Below are 22,020 nucleotides of genomic sequence, written 5' to 3' on the forward strand. Positions count from 1 at the left end.
ATTTAAACTGCCGAACATGTGGTAGGATGTTTTTAAGTGGAGAGAACATGAACACAAACAGTGGGGAAAAGTGTAAACAACACTATATTTAAAAGGTAATAGCAGAATAAAAGATGCACACATGTAAAAACATGTAAAGCCCGTACACATTTAAAGACTGATCATTAGAAGTATTTATTATAGTTCTGTGTGAAGTTGAAAGTCTTAGCTTAGTTCCTAGAGCAGTGAGAGAGCCATATGCACTGAATTAAAGAAATGTTCAGTTTAGCTCCTTACAGACACGCCCCCTTCATTTCTGTTAATTAGGGATAAGAATCAAAGGCCTGTTTCACTAAAGCCTCCCTGATCTTCTACACAGCTCTGTAAAGATCTGAGCTGTGTGTTACTGGGTCTAATACTGTAAATTAAACACTTCCTTCGCTTTGTGTTAGTTCAGAGCTGTTTTCTGCGTTGAGAAGAAAATTTAAATAAAGCCTTATATCTTTGCTGTTAAATATTATGTCTTGGAATAGAAGTGCATCTTTAAAAGGGTCAGTTTATCTCATACATCTCATTAGGAGACTAGTTTCAATATAAATGAATACTGAAGTCATCCACACTATGAAGAAAAACATTAGGGAACATGTATAAACCTAAAAGTGTTAAACAAACCAAAATACTCTGTGAAGGATTAGATGCTCTTATCTGGGGAGCTGTTAACTTGCAGTTATCCTATGCAACAGTGGTAACTCTCGCTCCTCCTTTTCTGGTGCGGTCCTGATGAGAGCCAGTTTCAATATAACGTTTTTGATGGTCTTTGCGACTATATTTGAGGGTCCTTAAAAGAATATGATTTTTTTCTATTTGACTGATCTTTTCGGACCTTTTTCTTTACTTAATTGTGCAGTTATTGCCAAAATATGGATTAGAACATTACTCAAATAGGGCATTTCATTGTATATCAACTCTACCTTTTCACTACTTTACAACTGATGCTCTCAAACACATTAAGAGGCAAGAAAATCAAGTAATTAATTATTGACGAGTTCAGCACAGCTGTTAACTGAAAGCCATTAAAGGTGACTCTGCCTCATAGACTGACTCTACTCCAAACTGACTGAGAAAATCCAGCCAAAATGGGCAAAACTGTCTAATCTAAGCAAGAGAAAAAATCTAAAATCTAAAACATATTCCTATTGTTGTTTAGTATTTTTTTTTCTCATAGTTTGGATGACTTAAGGAATAATCTATAATGCAGAATATTTTAAATAAATTAATTGTTTTCAATGTGTTTTCTTTGTAAATTAAAGAGGTTATTAGCAGTGTTTTTTTATGTCTCTCATCTCTCACACTCTTACTGTTGCCTGTAGAGAAAGTGACCCATGCTCATGTCTCTCTTATTTTTTTTTATCTCACTGTTCTCTCCATTGGATTAGAGATTTTAATTAAGGTGGATTGGGCAAGGACATTGTATTAGAGTATTTTTGTGGGGGTTGGGGGGGGGGTTAAATGGAACAAAATGTAATGTACACAACTGTCTGTTTTTGTATGTTGTATATTCTGCCATACTTATATTAAACCATGAGGTCAAAGGTCAAAACTGTGCTGCAAATCGAATCCTTATTTTATGTTCTGTTAAGCCTCTACTGTAAATAAACTGGGGCAGCTCAGTCCAGAGCAGTGTGCTCCCTGTGTTCATACCCTCACCACTGACCTAGCGTAGCTTGTCCATAGTGGTAAACACTGACTCACTGTTCTATCAGGCTTTTAACACTGTAGTCAGGTGTTTATTTGTGGAGCAGTGGTCAGATCTGGACCCTGGCCTGCTGATACTGCAGCACATTCTTTAATGACATAGTGTGAATGACCTCTTGACCCGCTGTGTTTCTGTATTACAGTGGTGAGAGCGGCGCTGGAAAGACTGTAGCAGCCAAGTACATTATGGGCTACATATCCAGAGTGTCTGGAGGAGGACCCAGAGTACAGGTGAGTCTGAAACTCTCTCAGAGGATTACCAGGTGTGCTCTGAAACTGATAGATGAAGGTGCACCAATATGGTATTTCAGGGCTGAAATGATAACATTAAATATAATATTAAATACTAATACTACATTCCCACTATATTTCATAATATGCACTACAGTAAGACAGGTTCAAACTGTACAAATAAAACAAACTGATACACTGACTCATTTTGTATAAATAAATTTGATAATAAAAGATGCTATACTTTAATGGACCTATCCTATCACTACTATTGTTTGGTGGTATTGGTTCCAGTGTCAGCCTGATTAATAATAAGTCCACAAATTAATGTATTTTTATGATCAATAATATATTTTTTATGAATGGTAATACATTTAAGTAAGAGAACACTTAAAATGATGAGTTTTCTTGATTTTATCAAATTGAAAACCTCTGGAATATAATCAAGAGGAAGATGGTTGATCACAAGTTACAAACCAAGCTGAACTGCTTAAAGTTATCCAAAAGCAGTGTGTAAGTGGTGGATTAGAACATGATGCCAAGATACAAGAAAACTGTAAATAAAAAACAGGATTATTCCACTAAATTTTCATTTCTGAACCCTTAAAACTTTATGAATATGAACTTGATTCCTTTGAATTCATTGAGAACTGAAAGCTCTGCCTCTTTTTTTATTATTTCAGCCATTTCTTATTTTCTGCAAATACATGCTTTAAATGACAATATTGGAATTTGGTAGGAATGTTGTCTGTAGTTTATAGAATAAAACAACAATGTTCATTTTAATCAAGTATAAAACTATATATAGCAAAATCAGAGAAACTGATATATATATATTGGAACATTGCTGTGAGGATCTGATGGCATTTAGGGTTAGGAATAGGATGTTAGATGATCACCATTCCCCCTTATCTCCAACTCATCCCAACAGTATTGAATGGAGCTCCATCATTCCAGATAAAAAGATGTTCCTCCACTCTTCCACAGCTGAGTACTAGAGAGCTTTAAAATGCTCTAGTTCATGTATATCTGCTCCAGAACGTCCTTTTCTATTGCTAGTTCTTCTCTGCATGGATACAAAAAACTTAATTTCCTGAAATTTTAAAGATTAGTCCCCTCCCATCTGTCAGCTCTCTATCCTTCAATCTCTTGATCATCGCCACTTTGCCCCAAACCCTCCCAGCACCCCATGCCATCTGTCCTCCCTGCTGCCCCTAAAGCCTGCTCCCCATTTTGAGCTTTCTGCTCTAGACCCAGTTTGTTGGGACCAAATCTGCTCTCAGTTTGTTGGAATTTAAGCTGGATCACGAGATTCCTCAGCCGTGGGCACACATCGTTGCTGATTTGGGTCTTTCTAAAGCTTAGTTTAATACTCTTTTCGCAAAGCTCCTATAAAGCTGTGCTCCATACTGTGTAAATTCCATAGAGTCTTAAAAATGAAATAATTAAATGGTAAAGTGTAAGTGTTTAGTGTTTGGTGTTAAATGCTCTGCGATACAGTCAGAATTGTCCACACTGGTGGTGTTTGGAAAGGCAGAATACTGTTAAGCGCGGTGGTGGTAGCATCATTCTCTGGAATTTAGCTGCCTTTGCACATAGTTGAAAAAATGAACAGAAAATACATAATTCTTCATAACAGCCTTAAACCGTCAGCTAGTGGATCATAATTTGAACTGGGTGCCCCCAAGAATATCCCAAGAAGCTTATAGAAACAAAGCCCCAGTGAATGCTCGCCACAAACAAAGCTAAAGGTGGTCCAACGACATTAAAGTGTGCAAAAGCACACCTCAGGCGACTCTGTTTGTGGCGTGCTTGCAGAAATGGCTTCTTTTGCATCACTCTCTCATACAGCTTCTCCTTGTGTAAAGTGCGCTGTATTGTTGACCGATGCACAGTGACACCATCTGCAGCAAGATGATGCTGCAGCTCTTTGGAGGTGGTCTGTGGATTGTCCTTGACTGTTCTCACCATTCTTCTTCTCTGCCTTTCTGATATTTTTCTTGGCCTGCCACTTCTGGGCTTAACAAGAACTGTCCCTGTGCTCTTCCATTTCCTTACTATGTTCCTCACAGTGGAAACTGACAGGTTAAATCTCTGAGACAACTTTTCCTTCCCCTGAACAACTATGTTGAACAATCTTTGTTTTTAGATCATTTGAGAGTTGTTTTGATGAGCCCATGATGCCACTCTTCAGAGAAGATTCAAATAGGAGAACAACTTGCAATTGGCCACCTTAAATACCTTTTCTCATGATTGGATACACCTGGCTATGAACTTCAAAGCTCAATGAGGTTACCAAACCAATGTTGTGCTTCAGTAAGTCAGTAAAAAGTAGTTAGGAGTATTTAAATCAATAAAATGATGAGGGTGCCCATAATTTTGGTTTAATGCATATTGCACATTTTCTGTTAGTACAATAAACCTCATTTCAATCCTGAAATATTACTGTGTTCATCAGTTATTAGATATATCAAACTGAAATGGCTGTTGCAAACACCCAAATATTTACAACTAAAAATGGTTAAGATTAATAGGGGTGCCCAAACTTTTTCAAATGACTGTACTTTTGTTCTTTTATGTTATATATTCACATTGGAAGTGCAGGTAAATTCAGCAGATCTCTTTTCAGTGTATAATGTTTTATACAGTAAGTCATTAGTATTCCCATTGTCAGCTTGAACAGAGCAGTGTGTGTTAAATGCATGATCTGCTCTGTCCGCTCGTATTACTCACGCCTTTGTTCATTCTCTCCTTTATGTCACATTGTGTCATTGTCACATGACTTTCTCCCTTTTCTGCCATTCCCCTGTTTACTTGACTCTGCTGATACACTATACCCACACCAGCACCAGCGGTAGTGTCAGTATCTCTAACAGCATCTCTCTCTCTTTCTCTCCCTCTCATTATCTTTCTCTCATTCCCTCTCTTTCTCAATTCCTCTCTCTTTCTTCAGTTCACTGTACACTGTTGGGTCTATTTATTATTTACGATTCATGATTTATGGTTCATGGTAACCTCTTAGTTTTGGAATTTGCATTGCTCTAAACCTAAAAATACTCTACATTATATGTCAGAATATTTGAGGACACCCCATATAATCAACAGATTGCATTCAGCTACTTTAATTTGCAGATTTTTAGACACAGATTTACCACACACAGCTTGTCTAGTCCTAATAGAAAGAGAAGCACTGCCAATTCAGTAGGACTGTCTGGAGAAGAAAACATGCCTAATGCCAAGCATGGGGAATATGAAGTGTTATTGAGCTGTGGAGCAGTGGAACTCTGGAACTGTGTTCTCTGGAATAATGGATGGTATTTAATGTAAAACACTGCCTGGCCAAAACAAAAGTCACCACCACAAAAAAAAAGAAGTTCACACACTCTAATATTTCTTTGAACCGGCTTTAGCTTTGATTGCAGCAAACATTCACTGTGGCATTGTTTTAATAAGCTTCTGCAGTGTCACAAGATTTATTTCAATCCAATTTTTCCCCAAGATCTTGCAGCAGCATTGATGATGGTAGAGTCTGACCACTGCACAAAGCAGCTCTTCTCCATCCAGCACATCCCAAAGATTCTCAATGAGGTTAAGATCTGGACTCTGTGGTGAACTCTCTCAATCCATGTGTGAAAATGATGATCTCATGCTCCCTGAATCCTGAACCCTTTCACTATTCCAGCCTCATGAATCCTGACATTGCTATCTTGGAATATTTGCTGTGACAATCAGGAAAGAAAAAATCCATTGATGGAATAAGCTGGCCTACATTCAATATATTCAGGAAGTCAGCTGACCTCATTCTTTCAGCACATACTGTTGCTGAACCTAGACCTGCAGACCAACTGCAGCATCAACCAACCAACCCCACATCATTTACTTACTTAAAACCAGGTGGTGACTTTTTTATTTTTGGAGAGGCGGTGTATCTGTGGATGATCCTAACAACTAACAATGCACTTGTGGCTAAATGCAAACAGATCTTCACACAAATGTTCCAAAATCAAATAGTAAGGCTTTCCTTGACAGTAGAGGCAGTTACTCCAACACACACAGGAACAATTCTTTTAATACCCCTGATTTTAGACCAAGGAGTAAAATCAGCAGGTGTTCCAATACTTTTGTCCATATTAGGTCCCACTTTATAATAAGTGTCTGTAAGTGCTATGTAGTTACACGGTAACAATCCATGTAACTACAGTGTAACTACTGATGAATTACACATTGTTACAGATTAACTACAGAGGTACAGGTTATGTAATTACACATGTGTATTAAGGTTAATTTTGACTTGTGTAAGTACACATGTGTACCAGGGTGAGTGTAATTACACATGTAATAGAGCAAGTGTACTTACACATGTGTAACAATGTGTGTGTACTCAATAAGCCCTAATTACATACTAGACAATAGCTGTTGGATAAATTTATACTCAACTTATCACACACACTATTACATATATGTAAGTACACACACACATTGTTACACTTGTGTAATTACACTCACCCTGGTACACATGTGTACTTACATAAATCAAAATTAACCTTAATACACATGTGTAATTACATAACCTGTACCTCTGTAGTTAATATGTGTAACAATGTACTTCATCAGTAGCTACACTGTAGTTACATGGATTGTTACCGTGTAACTACATAGTACTTAGGGACGCTTAATGAATGAAATACTTGAAGTCTTTTCTCTTTTCATTGCAATGCAAATGCAAATGAGTTGTGCATTTCTATCTAAATATGTAAATGTGATGCTGATGTACATTTAAAAAAAAGAGTTGTGAGAAAAATCAGCCAGGCTTTATTAACAGGACAGTTCAGGGAGTTTACTGGCTTCTCAGGAATGCTACACTACAAAGTCTGCGCATGATAAAAAAAAGATGTATAAATAGTCTGCGTTCAGAATGCTGATTCAAAGTACCCTGTGCATGTGCTCCTGATCTGCAGACGCTTCAGCACAGATAATTCAATCCAGGCGACAGATCTGTTTGGAATGTGTGCTTGTTTTTTTTTTGTTTTTTTGTTTTTTTTTTACATTACAGGACAGAAATGTTCTACCTAAATCTGCATTTTCACAAAAGTCTTTGTTTCTTTTTCTTGGTTTAAAACTTAGTGTTAACACTTAATGTAGACCCAGGCTTATGACAGCAATAATATATACAATGGGATGCCAAATGTCATTGGACAGAAACTAGTCTCGTGTCCCAAAACTTTAGTTTAAGCTAAACAATATGCGTGTAATACGTCCTGTTTTGAATGTGCATGTCCACTATTAAGCCTGGATCCAACTCCCATAATTCATCTCAACTTGCACAATAAGCACGCTGGACAGTACTCAACCTCACTCACAAGACACCACCTTACAACTTCAACAGGCATCAAGCATAACCAGAGGTGGAAAAGTACTGAAAAATTGTAATTAAGTAAAAGTACCTTTACTTCGCTAAAATTCTACTCAAGTAAAAGTAAAAGTAACCATCTAAAAATCTACTTGAGTAAAAGTAAAAAGTACTCAATTTAAAATGTACTTTGAGTAAAAGTTACATAGTTACTTTTAATTATTTGATGCAAAAAAGTAAAAACAAATCATAAATTAAATCGTTTTTAATGAACTATTATTCCACATAATAATTTGGATCTTTCAGGCTGTATTTGTTCAGACCACCCCATGAGACATTTTCAAGAACAAGTGGTATAGGTTTCTATTATCTTTTTCTTTTCTTTACTGTTAAAAGGTTATGGTAATATATGAGACTATAAACTGTATTTTTATAGTTTTACAGGTCATTGTTATATTTTAAACTTGCCATTGCTGTGCTTTAACTGATATTTACAGTTTTTTTTTAACATTCAAGCAGATTGTTTAATGATATAAAATACTTACCACCACATGCTTTAGCAGGTTTGATGTGGAAGTTTTTAAAGCTGACAGCTCTGTCCGGCGGGGCACTTTTTTTTTTGTAATTCAGACACTTGTTTTTTTTGTTCCCAGCATTTTATATTTTTACTCAGTAATTGGGAGTTTTCCAATGTAGCGAAGTAAAATACTTGTGTCAAAATGTACTTGAGTAAAAGTAAAATGACCTATTTTAAAAACTACTTTAAAAATTACAAATTACTCATAAAATCTACTCAATTACAGTAACTTGAGTAAATGTAATTCATTACTTTCCACCTCTGAGCATAACAGAGCAGCTATTAATATTATTAAATGTTATTATTTGGGTGGTGGATCATTATTTTCAGCACTGCAGTGATTAGCACTGATTAGCATGGTGGTGGTGTATGAGGTGTTAGTGTGTGTTGAGCTGGTACAGTGAGTGAATCAGATACAGCAGCAGTGCTGCTGGAGTTTTTAAACACCTACGCGTCACAACATCTACAAGGTGGAGCAGCTAGGTAGTAGGCTAGGCTGCAACTAATGACTATTTTGGTAGTCGACTAATCTGATGATTATTTTTTCGATTAGTCGATTAACGATTATTTCTGACATGTCCTCCATCCCTAAAAACAATCGAAACAGCTGAGCAAGAGATTTAAATGTCTGGATGTTGTTAAAATGTGTTGTTAAATTGACTGATGTTTAGGGATTAGATGTGTAATCTGTTGTGTTTGGGCACTTTTGGAGACAAAGACTAAGTTGAGTGTAAACTCTGTGAGTGAGACATTTACCCATCTCACATTGCGCATCTGTCCCCAGCACTTTGTGTAATGTAGTACTGTTACAAATTAGAGAATATTCAACAATTAAATTTGTAGTCAAATTTAAATAAACGACATAGTCTATTATATTGACTAATCGTTGCAGCCCTACTAGATAGGGGTGTCTAAAGGAGTGGACAGTGAGTGGACACAGTGTGTGGGGTCCTAAGCATTTAAGCATTGGAAAAAAAGGGTAAAAGGAGGGAATATTAATGATGTCGTATCATGAAAGGGTATAAAATAAACATGTGGCGTGCCACAACATGAAAACAAAACATGTTTTGTGCAATTACAACATTTACTCATCATTTACCCCTCTCTCATTTTCTCCACAGCATGTCAAAGACATCATCCTGCAGTCCAACCCTCTCCTGGAGGCTTTCGGAAACGCCAAGACGCTGAGAAACAACAACTCCAGCCGATTCGTAAGCACTCCACCTCCTCCCCGAGCTTTGCTTTTTCTGGAGAAATAGGGCGCCCCGTGTCATGCTGCCCGCCGGATCCTCTGCATAACGCTGTGCGGCTTTCAGAGCTGCTTTAGAGACCAAAGGAAACAGGAGGAACTTCCAGTGAAAACAAAGAACAGAGAGAGAAATATATATATACAGTATATATATAATATACAGTAATGTAGTGAAAGAGAGAGAGAGAGAGAGAGACAGCAAAAAAGAGCGATATGCTCATTAAAAGTGATATATTATTATCCTCTCTCGTCTCTTTCTGGACGTATTATAATCCTGAAGCCTGTCCTGGTGAGAGGGTGAGGGGTGGAACGAGGAGGACAGGAAGGAGAAAGTGAATCCAGGATGAGTCTCCAGAGGCCGGAGTGATACATGAGCATGGATAGACGTCACTCGGCCGAGGGGTACTTACTGTATACTGTATACTGTAGACTGAAATACGAGGAGAGGAATACAGGAGTCTGTAGAGGTGGATTAATCTACGAGTGTGCAGCATTAGAGTCCCTGAGGAAATAGGCCTGAGGCCTGAACCTACAGACAAAAGGGTAACATTTAACAATAAGGTTCACAATTAGGTTCACAACTGTTCTTATGACAGTGGTGAACATTGTTAAATGGCAAAGTAATGTCCTACATCAGGGGTGTCCAAACTACGGCCCGCAGGCCATTTGCGGCCCATTTACTTTTTTGAAGCGGCTCACAAGGTATTTTAGAAATAGAATGAAAGTTGGCCCGCTGTTAAGCAGGTTTTTATAATGTGAGATTCAAAGTTTGAACGCTAGGTGTCAGAAACGGGCCAAAGAGTCTAAAAGCGGAGAGAGTGCACATTTCTAGCGCAAAAAAACGGGCCAAAGAGTCTAAAAGCGGAGAGAGTGCGCATTTCTAGCTCGGAAAAAAACGGGCCAAAGAGTCTAAAAGCGGAGAGAGTGTGCATTTCTAGCGCAGAAAAACGGGGCAAAGAGTCTAAAAGTTGCCGTAATTAAGGAGTTTAATATTAAGAGACATCATGAAATTAAACATCAATTTGAAAAATCTTAGTTTACACAACACTGTCAAAGATAAAGATATTAAATCAAGTAAAATGGTGTGTAAATGAAAGTAATCAGGAAAAAAGTATTATTTAAAGTGGTTTATTTCATTATTTGTTTTATTACAGAGTCTGTGGCCCGTGACTTCAAATATATTTCTCCTTCTGGCCCCCAACCAAAAAAGTTTGGACACCCCTGTCATAAATTATGCTATATTGACACTATTAAAGATATTATAGAACATTTTTAAATGTTAATGTCTAAAAACAGGGTGAACATTGAAAAAAAGGCATTATTGAGAACAATTTGAATGGATTTTTTTTTCTTTTAAACATGTGTGATGGATATATGTTCTGGAACAGGATAAATTAAGTAGTAAATTAAAGAACAGTCAGTGTGGAATATAGAGAACACTCTAGAGCAGCATAAATGAGAGGCATTCTGGAACTTTGTAAAGTTATATATTTCTGGGTCGATTGTTCTGGAATCTTCTAAAAATGCGCACAGAGCAGATGTTTGGGTTTTTACTGAACAATGGGAAGGAACGTTCTGAGCTTTCAGCATGCTGCGATCGTGTGTGTGTGTGTAAACACTGCACTTCTCCTCCTGCAGGGGAAATACTTTGAGATTCAGTTCAGCTCTGGCGGGGAACCAGATGGCGGGAAAATCTCCAACTTCCTGTTGGAAAAGTCTCGCGTGGTTATGAGGAACCCAGGAGAGAGAAGCTTCCATATCTTCTACCAGGTGAGAGCCAGACCCCAGAGACTGAGTTTAGACCACTACCAGCCCAGGACTCATGGTGACAGTCTGGGTCCGGACTTGGCCCATCAGCTGGTTCTCTGTTTACATCTTCACCGCTTTAGAAAAGAAACCGAATGTCTGGTCCTGTAATAGCTAAACCTCTATACAGCTATTCTGCCTCTGCCTTTCTTGGATTATAAGAGTTACAATTAGACTAAATGAAGCGAGGCCTGAGCTCCAGAACACACCTGCGGACGTTTGTTTGGGTTTGATTTATTTTTGTGAGAGAGCTGATGAATGTAATTTGCACGTCTAGACCTGAAATAAAGCAACAAGCCGTGAGAAACCATGCAGTACAGTAAATTCTGTTAGAACAGCATGTGGTAGAGACACTCTAGAACAAGGTCACAATATCAATAGAGAACTACATCCCTTAATCATCATTGTACAACAACATGAATGATAGAGAATATTCTAGAGTAATATCAATCTGGGAATACAGTATAAAGCTCTGGGGAAAAAAAATAAGACCACGTAAAAATGATGAGTTTTTTTTTTTTTAATTTTACCAAATTGAAAACCTCTGGAATATAATCAAGAGGAAGATGGATGATTACAAACCATCAAACCACCAAACTGAACTGCTTGAATTTTTTGCCCCAGGAGTGACATACAGTTATACAAAAGCAGTGTGTAAGACTGGTGGAGGAGAACATGCCAAGATGCATGAAAACTGTGATTAAAAACCAGGATTATTCCACCAAACATTGATTTCTGAACTGTATAAATATGAATCTGAAGTCTGAAAGCTCTGCATATTTTTTGTTATTTCAGCCATTTCTCATTTTTTGCAAATCAATGCTCCTAATCACAATAATTTTATTTGGAATTTGGAAGAAATGTTGTCTGTAGTTTATAGAATAAAACAACAATGTTCATGTTATTCAAACATTAACCTATAAATAGCAAAATCAGAGAAACTGATTCAGAAACTTAAGTGGTCTCTTATTTTTTTCCAGAGCTGTAGAAGAATGCTATGTGTAGGATTTCTTGACCAGTGTGAATGGAGTGAAGGTTTTGAAACCATATGAATAAAAGAGATGATCTTAGAGAATTATAGAACAGTGTCAAAAGAGGGGAAAAATAGTAAATACAGCTTGAGTAATAAATAACTTTGTAGAAAAGTGTGATATGTGCGAACATGTTTTAGAAGAGCGAATGGAGGAGAACATTCTTAAACTACAGTGAAATTAAAAAAAAATTAGGCACCCCTGATAATTTTTTTAAGATTTTCCTTTATAAATCATTGGTTGTTTGAATCCGAAATTTTAGTTAAATATATCATATATCAGACGAACCCAGTGATATTTGAGAAGTGAAATTAAGTTTATAGGCTTTACAGAAAGTGTGTTAATAATAAATAGTTTAAATAATTATTTAAACTAAATTAGGCAGATGCATAAATTTGGGCACCCATGAGTATGAGTATGATAGAACAGTCCAGAAATGTGTGATATCTGTGTAAATAAAAAACAACAAAAACCATGTAAATCCAGGTAAATATTCTAGAATTACATGAATACTGAGAACACTAGTGATAATCTGAATAGAGGTGAGCATTCTGGCTCAATCTAGAAAATGTGAGTGGAAAAGAACATTCTGGAACAACACTGATGGAGAAAGGCAGTGTAAAACAGTAAATAAAAATTAGAACTGTATAGAATATGGGTGTATGCTTGAGAAAAATAAAAAATATTTGAGATATTCTGGAAGAACATGAATGGAAACAGTACTCCTGGATCATGAGTTCATTGCATTAAATGTACAGTGATTAGGATTAGTGTTTAGGAAGCTGTTTCAGTACTTAGCAACTAATTAGCAACTAAATAATATATGATTATAAACATTAACATAAATTGATCTCAATAATCAGGCAATTTAGAGAGATTAATTGATTGTTAAGTATCTAATTGTAACCTAATTGTTGTGTGCAGTTGATAGAGGGGGCGAGTGGAGATCAGAAGAGCAGTCTTGGAATCACCAGCCTGGACTATTACTCCTACCTCAACCAGTCCGGATCCTACAAGGTGGACGATATCAACGACAAGAGCGACTTCCAGGAAACTCTGGTGAGTGACTCAGACTGAGCGCTGTTTATCTCTCTATATACAACAGTTAGTTCCGACCTCACAATCTGATTGGTTGAGAAGTGTTCTAGCCATGCTGATATATGTGACAACATCACGGCCTTCTCACTCTAAACTTGTATCACTCCGCCGACGCGTTGCTGAGTAAGGCGTATACACACAGGACACCCGCAGCAGCGTTAGCTTAGCACAGGCTAGCGCTCAGCCACGGCACGCTCGCCCACAGCGCTGACTCGTCTTTTGTGGAAAAAAGGGAAAGAAAATCACTCGGTTACTGCCATCTGACAGCCAGAACGCTAACCAGCCAGGATAGACTAAGCTAAGCTAAGCTAATGCTGAGCTAAAGCAAGCTACGCTAACCTAACCACAGTCCAGCCGGTTAGCTAAAACCAACACCAACCAGCAAAACAAACAGAAATGCTCAAAAATGTGCAGCTTTCACCTGAAGACGACTCCACGGAGCAGGAGAGGAGAGTATTAGCGTTATTTCACGCTCCTAACGTTACCATCTTCACTTATTCCCAATTTTGATTTCAAGCTAACTTTAGTGGTGTTAGTCTGTATGAACTATACACTGTTTTGTAGTTAAGTTTCAGTTCTATCACAGTTGTGGTGGAACTACTTTTTGGCGGAAGGCACAGTCCATATTAAAGCATATTCAAACTGAATTTCTTAAAGTTCTTTGATTTATTTTCTTAATTCATTTTGTAAAAAAACTGTTGATAAAAGCAATAGAACACTTGAGGTCGTGTGTTATCACGAATAACATCACAGCCTTCGGCTCGTGCCTATGACACAGTTTTTTTATGTCATAGTTTTTGGACACAAGAATCAGAATAACTTGATTGCTGCTTGATTGTGCTTATTTTGAGTTCAAATGACTTAAAATAAGGTACAAATTCTACAGTCATATGAAAAAGTTTGGGCACCCCTATTAATCTTAATCATTTTTAGTTGTAAATATTTGGGTGTTTGTAACAGCCATTTCAGTTTGATATATCTAATAACTGATGAACACAGTAATGTTTCAGGATTGAAATGAGGTTTATTGTACTAACAGAAAATGTGCAATATGCATTAAACCAAAATTTGACCGGTGCAAAAGTATGGGCACCCTTATCATTTTATTGATTTGAATACTCTTAACTACTTTTTACTGACTTACTGAAGCACAAAATTGGTTTGTTAACCTCAAAGAAAGAAGCCATTTCTGCAAGCACGCCACAAACAGAGTCGCCCGAGGTATGCAAAAGCAACATAGCAAAAGCACACCTCAGGCGACTCTGTTTGTGGCGTGCTTGCAGAAATGGCTAAAATTTTGGTTTCATTTTGGTTTAATGCATATTGCACATTTTCTGTTAGTACAATAAAGCTCATTCAATCCTGAAATATTACTGTGTCCATCAGTTATTAGATATATCAAACTGAAATGGCTGTTGCAAACACCCAAATATTTACAACTAAAAATGATTAAGATTAATAGGGGTGCCCAAACTTTTTCATATGACTGTAAGTAAGAATGATTAAGATAATTATCCCTAAAATAAGCAAAACTATATAACACTTACACACAATGCTTAGTAAGAGAAAAAGTCTTATCAGAGAAGAACATAAGATTTATTGCCTTAAATTTAGAACATTTCACTTGCTAAGATTTAGTTCTTTGCAGTGTTTTTGATACCTTTCTTTCTTTTTTTCACTAGCTTTGTTACTAGCTAGCTTAGTTATCCTTATTAGTTATCCTTCTTAATTTCCTGTTAGTTTTTCTTTCTTTCTTTCTTTCTTTCTTTCTTTCTTTCTTCCTTTCTTTCTTTCTTTTCCATTGTTGACCCCGTTCCTCCCTCATGCTCTTTCTGTTTCCACTATGCAGTAGGCACCTGTTTTTGTTTACCACTGAAGTCACAGCAGGAGTAATTAGAGGACATGGGCTGGGAAACAGCAGTGGTGTGTGACTACACAGTGTAAACTCTCCCTCTCTCTCTCTCTCTCTCTCTCTCTCTCTCCCTCTCTTTGTAGCATGCTATGGATGTGATTGGCATCTCAAGGGAGGACCGCACCATGGTGCTGCAGATTGTGGCTGGAGTTCTTCACCTGGGCAACATCAGCTTCAGAGAGGCTGGAAACTACGCAGCGGTGGAGAGCGAGGAGTGTGAGTAACATTTATCTAATAAAGTGTTAAATATATGTGATGTGAAGTTACCAGAACCAGTTCTTATATATATATGTATTCACACACACACACACATCTCTCTCTCTCTCTCCCTGTCTCTCTCTCTCTCTGTAGACTAATATATTTCTGATGCTATGATGGATGTGCCCATAGGTCAGCTTTACAAAAAAACATACAAGGAATCCACTAATAACAGATAAAGAACATACATCACGTGTACATACATTACTCTGTAGCTGATCAGTGAATATATATGTTTCAGTGTCCAAAAGGACCATCTCTTCTACACTAGTGGTGGTGGAAACCCATGTATGGTTTGCAAACTTTAATGAAGCACAGTGATTACCTGTTTGTCAGAAAAAATGGTCAGCTTGCCTGTTTCCATGGTTGCAGTATAATGTTTGCATGCTACTGTTTATACCTGGCAAACCAGGGTGTGGAAATGGGACTGGGGGAATGGCGGTAGGCAGATTCGGAGGCTAAAACCCACACACAGATTACCATTCCGTTTCAAATATCGCACAGTTCAAATAAGAAAATACTGGCTGGAGCTCTGCTGACTGAACGTTGTTTAACCTTAGAATGTTTTCTTAATATCTGATGATACATTCTGATCGTGTTATGAGCTACTACAGAAAATATAATCCTTAATGACCCCTTAATGTTTATTACACTTCAGTTGGTAATCAAGAAGAAGTGATACAGTCCTTCGAGGGAGTAAAGCCAATAATTCTACGTATATAAACCATGCCGACCCAAAAAAGCTTTAGAATAAGAAATTTGATTTGTTCTTTAGATACAAGAAAAAACTATTGCACATGGTTCTTTAAATATTCCTTTAGCATAAAGAAGATTCTACTTTTGTTAAAAGTAAAATAAACAATTTCAAGTACTCCATAGAACCCATTTTGCTTTCTTTCACCAAAAGAGTTGTTCTGGTAGGTTAAGGTAAAGCAACTTTTGTTGTTACTGAAGATGATATAAAAGCATATATCAGATCTAGCACCTTTCAACCAATCAGATTGTGTGGTCAGAACTAAAAGCTGTGTGATTTCTATTAGTGACCGCAGCACTATCGTCGATCATCATGGTCTCTCTGTGGAAGTGTGAGGCGACTTCACACTGCGGCTCTTCTGGGTTTTCTCCAGTGTCCTCAGCTGCCCTCAGTGGAGGGAACACTGTTTTTTTCAGCCTGTCTGCTCTGTTTTCCTCTGTTGGCCTTTTTTCCCGTTCCCTCTCTCTCTCTCTCTCTCTCTCTCCTTCTCTCTCTTTCGGCTAGATGTTCATTGTGTTAACGCAGGGCTGCAGCCAGGCGGGCTTGGCCACGCTGAATTAACCCAGAAAATGAAGCTGCGTTTCTGCGTCTGGCTCAGTTACGTCACAGACTAAAATTGCACCAAGAAATGTGGAACTTCCTGTTGCTTCAGTCCACCCTTCCACTTCTCTCTCTCTCTCTCTCTCTCCGGTCCACCCTGAGCTGGTCTGTTTTTCTCTGGCTCTCTCCCTGCTTTTCACCTCTCTATCATCCCTCTATCCCAGACTAATGATTTGAGCCGAGGCTGGCCGTGCTGGTACAAAGCTCCGCTGTGCTGGGAGCAGACGCTGCGCTGCTAACAGCCTAATCTGTTTGTTTCCTGAACCCCCACCCCCATCCCGTCCCCCTCCAACCAGGACCACTTCCTCCCTGCTGCCAATGTCTTTCACACATTCACTCAGCCAGCTGATGTTAAATCACTCAGCCTCGGTTGTTGGTATGGTAGATAAAGAGAGGATTATAAAAAAACATTTTAAAGGAGTTGCTGAAAGTAGTTATACCATTATTTATTAGTAGTGGTATATGATATTTAGTAGTATTGCAATGTTATGTTTTGTGAAACATAACATTTAAATTCTCCAAAATAGAGATTTGATTTTTAATGAATTAAACATTTTAACATGTAAAGATTTGTGTCAGACTAGATAACAAAGAGTAAAGAGTAAACTTTTATATTGCTTAGATTTCATGCATACATTGGTGTGTGTTTAATACTATGAAAGTTTTACTCAAATAAATAAAAAAAAAACATATTACATTACATCACAAAATATTACAAATTGTAAACCTTGTATTATGATATGTATTGCATCACCCGGTTATGATTAAACATTATTTTACGTAAAAATGCACTGTATTTTTTGCACTGTAAATGTGCCTTATAATCCAGCGCGCCTTATGTATGAATTTTAAGGATCAGTAAAGCCAGTCCGCTGATAGGTAGCAATATAAAAGAGTTTCAATTTAGTTCTTCAGGAGTAGCATTAGCCGCTAACTGATATTTCCCCATTCAGAGGTGAGTATTATCGCCCTGTAGCCTGCTGCTAACCCTTGCTAGCACTGCTGGAGCAGCATTAGCATTACCCACTAACCATGCTAGCTCTTTCACTATTCAGAGGTGAGCATATCGGACTGTAGTCTGGACGTTTACTAGAGCTTAGATTCTCTGCCCGAACCCGACCTGACCCGAGGCCCGACCCGAAATCGGGTCGGTTCGGGCCGAGATTTACCACCACATTCCTCGGGCCGGGTCGGGTCGGGCTCCAGAAAATAGTCTGAGATGTAGGCATCTGTTTTTAAATTATATTTTTATTTTTAAATAAAGCTCTGGTGTGATAATCACAATGTTGCTTAGGAACCAATTATTATTATTAACGAAAACGAACCAAATAACGAAAACTGAAAGTAAAAGAACTAATTTATTTATAAGCACTGTTTTCACTCCCGCAGTTCTACAGCGGGGGGTGTTGTGTCGATTCTGTCTGCGAAGCGAGAGTCGGATTCAGCAGGGAGTCGGATTCGGCACAACAGCGGCAGCGTGGCGGCACCTTGCGGTCCGCTGTGTTAGTTGTAAGCGCTCGCGCCGCAAAATACGACAGAAAACACAGAGGGAGCTGCAGAATTATGTATGGGACTAGAATATGAGCACGAGGAGAAAAAAGAGAAACAGGAGATACAGTATGTGAGAACCTTTACCTGTGAGTAGCTCATACCAGAAATCACTCCATCTCTCTCTCTCTCTCTCTCTCTCTCTCTCTCTCTCTCTCTCGCACATGAACTCCTCTGTGTTTGACTTGCAGCACTGTGTGTAGCTGTTCTTAAAAATCATTTAAATTAAATAATAGTTCTATGCTTCTATGTTACAGTGTTAATTAACATAATTCTGATCATATTTCGCTCATTCAAACAGCCCGAAACAGACAGTTTATGGGGCGGGTCGGGTCGGGCTTGGGCAGAACGTGCACGGGCTTGGGCTGGGTCAGGTCGGATTTTTTTGGGCCCGATCTAACCTCTAATGTTTACTACTCACCCAAATAAACAGTTTTCAAGAGAGAAATCTGAGTAGATTAACATTCAGCGCTCGTTTGACTTTAAAAGAAAGTCTTTTTATTACAGTTTTGTTTACTTAGCTTATCTTTACTTAACTTAGTTAGCTACCCCCCACCCCCACTCAGCGACAAGACTTGCTGAATTAAAAGTTCCTTATAGTGTCTCTTAAAATGAGCCTTATGTATGAAAATAAACCAGAAAATAGACGTTCATTGACAGTGTCCTTATGTGCTTGACGGTGCACCTTATGGTGTAAAAAAAAAACAGTAATTTGAGGGCTGTTTATTACTGGAAATTATTTACACCTCATCACTACCTTAAGTTTAGGAGAATAATTCACTTTTACTCCACTGCTGTATATACAAATCATGCACGCCCTCATGGACAGCTGTACTCAGGCATTTAAAGCAGCATCTGAAGTGAGAGAAGTATGTGGACTGAGGTGGTAGAATAAAATTACAGTATGACATCACTGATTTTGGAGTTATATGGTTGTATTAAAATCAGGCTGACCAATCAGAGCTCAGTTGAGAAATCATTTAAAAGGTGCCAGGTTTAAGAGTGCAAAGGTTTAAGAGTTTAAAGGTTTAAAAGTACAATATTTATAGCATTAACTGTGCTGCATTTCTGTTCTGAAGCTGATAAAGATGTTTAGGTATTATATAAAAACACAGTTTATTTCCCGTTTTGGTTTTGAGCTCCCTGAGCTCTGATAATGGAGCCCTGGTACTGACTGCACTGTAACAAAGCGAGAGTCTGAGGTGTGCTGATGTCGGCTCAACACAAAGACGAGGGGATGCAGGGAAACAATAAACATGAGCCGTGTGAAAAAGAACAAGAACCGAGCACAAACAAATAAACGCACAGGAACAAGACTCGGGAAACTGGAGACCGGAAACAAGAACAAAAGAAAGACCCAACAATGAGAGAGAGACACACAGAGGGGTTATACATACACTCACAGAGGATAACAAGACATAAAGAGACATGAATGTGATCAGGGTGCACTGTGGGGCGGAGCCAGGACATTACATTGAGTCAACAGGGGTATTCCCTGGCAGAGCATTTAAATCTGATCAGATTCCTATAGAAAAATAGCTGAATAGGCAGACAGACAGATGGATTTACAGACTGATGGACAAGCAGACAGACAGACACATAAACAGACAAATTAAAAGATGATGGAATGATGGATAGACAGACTGACAGAGAAATAGACAAATTGAGTGATATGTAGATGGATGGATAGACAGACATATATATATATCCTCTTGAGACCCAGTGTCCTCATATTGGGACATCACATTTCTCTTCTTTGCACCAAGATACTTAATTGTTTAAATCATTGACCATTTGGCCTCATATAGAGACAGTGCCTGTACCATCTAGTGGTCACAACATGACAACATTACACTAAACTGGTTGAAAACCAATTGGCGGGAAGCCCAGTCGAAGGTTTTTACAGCCATTCCAGACAGAAACAGGGGCCAGGTAAAAATTATCCTCCACTTTTATTTTTGAAATTAGTTTATTTTATTTTTGTAGAAAGCTAACATGTAGTTGTTGCACTAATTTTGTCCTTCTGATCCCAAATGGAAAGGGAAAGTCCTTTTTTAAATGTTAAAATAAACCACCGTCCCCACATGAGGACACTGGTTTTTTGTTTTGTTTTTTTCCCAAAAATGACTTTCTGTACAAGGACAAAGTTTAGTTTTTATACTTCTTAGGTCCTAGCAACCCCAAATAACTAGGAGAAAGTAAAAAATGTCAGGTATATGTCCAGGTCTCAGGAGTATATATATATATATATATATATATATATATGTGAAGGTCAACAATTCTGACTCTGAGGTCCTGTGACAGCTCTTTGGTTTTACCCATGTTGGAGACTTGAAATCTGTGTGATCTGTCTGATTCTGTGGACAGGTGTTTTTCACACAAGTGATTAGTGAGAACAGGTGGCTTCAGGTCACGTAACAAGTTGATTGGACATGGATTCTCCATGTAAGAATACATCTACCATTAAATGTATAGAATGATCATGTCTTTATTAGTGGGCCACTAATAAAGACATGATCATTCTAAACTTTTAATGGTAGATGTATTCTTACATGGAGAGACAGAATATTAAAAAGAAAATCCAGAAAATAAATCTAAGGAATATATATTAATTGATTTGTATTTCATGGAGTGAAATAAGTATTTGATCCCTTAGTATTCATTAGCAGTTCTGGCTTTTACAGACCAGTTAGACACTCCCAATCAACTTGTTACGTGACCTGAAGCCACCTGTTCTCACTAATCACTTGTGTGAAAAACACCTGTCCACAGAATCAGACAGATCACACAGATTTCAAGTCTCCAACATGGGTAAAACCAAAGAGCTGTCACAGGACCTCAGAGTCAGAATTGTTGACCTTCACAAAGCTGGAATGGGCTACAAAAAGATTAGTAAGGTGTTGGATGTGAAAGTAACAACTATTGGTGCAATTATCAGAAAGTTTAAAGAGTATAACATGACAATCAACAGACCTCGGCCCGGTGCTCCAAAGAAGATTGCGCCTCGTGGGGTGGCAATGATGCTGAGAACGGTCAGAAATCGTCCTGCAACCACTCGGCAGGAGTTAGCAAATGACCTGAAGGCAGCTGGGACCACAGTTTGCAAGGAAACAATTGGCAACACTTTGCGCAACAATGGATTCACATCCTGCAGTGCCCGAAAGGTACCCCTGCTGAAGAGAGCACATGTGGAGGCGCGCCTCAAGTATGCCAATGATCATTTGAAAGATGAACCAAGTTATTGGGAGAAGGTTTTGTGGTCAGACGAGACCAAAATTGAACTTTTTGGCCTCAACTCCACCCGCCATGTGTGGAGGAAGAAAAATGCTGCCTATGACCCCAAGAACACTGTGCCCACCGTCAAGCATGGAGGTGGAAGCATAATGTTTTGGGGGTGTTTCTCTGCCAAGGGTACAGGGCTACTTCACCGCATCACTGGGAAGATGGATGGAGCCATGTACCGCACAATCCTGAGGGACAACCTCCTCCCCTCTGCCAGGGATCTGAAAATGGGCCGTGGTTGGGTCTTCCAACATGATAACGACCCTAAACATACAGCAAAGGCAACAAAGGATTGGCTCAAGAAAAATCACATTAAGGTCATGGAGTGGCCCAGCCAGTCGCCAGACCTCAATCCGATCGAAAATCTATGGAGGGAGCTGAAGGTCAGAGTTGCCAAGCGACAGCCCACCAACCTTCATGATTTAGAGAGGATCTGCAAAGAAGAGTGGGCCAAAATTCCCCCTGGTGTGTGTGCTAAACTTGTAGTTAACTACAACAAACGTCTCACCGCTGTGCTTGCAAACAAAGGCTTTGCCACTAAGTATTGAGTGTGTTTGGCAAGAGGGATCAAATATTATTTTCCTCATTGA

The 22,020-nt window shown here is 38.4% G+C and overlaps 1 protein-coding gene across 2 annotated transcripts in view; it reads left to right on the forward strand.

Annotated features, from left to right (window-relative positions):
• myo1ea (myosin IEa) overlaps nt 1–22,020 on the forward strand; it is a 137,484-nt gene that overhangs the window by 67,724 nt on the left and 47,740 nt on the right. For both annotated transcript variants that reach the window (XM_022665166.2, XM_022665167.2), the window contains exons 5-9: nt 1,878–1,965; nt 9,014–9,103; nt 10,780–10,911; nt 12,903–13,037; nt 15,072–15,204. In XM_022665166.2, coding sequence (XP_022520887.2) covers nt 1,878–1,965; nt 9,014–9,103; nt 10,780–10,911; nt 12,903–13,037; nt 15,072–15,204 — 578 coding nt within the window. The remainder of the gene's footprint in view (nt 1–1,877; nt 1,966–9,013; nt 9,104–10,779; nt 10,912–12,902; nt 13,038–15,071; nt 15,205–22,020) is intronic.

This window comes from Astyanax mexicanus, chromosome 23, assembly GCF_023375975.1.
Source record: "Astyanax mexicanus isolate ESR-SI-001 chromosome 23, AstMex3_surface, whole genome shotgun sequence".
In the NCBI taxonomy this organism is placed as follows: domain Eukaryota; kingdom Metazoa; phylum Chordata; class Actinopteri; order Characiformes; family Acestrorhamphidae; genus Astyanax; species Astyanax mexicanus.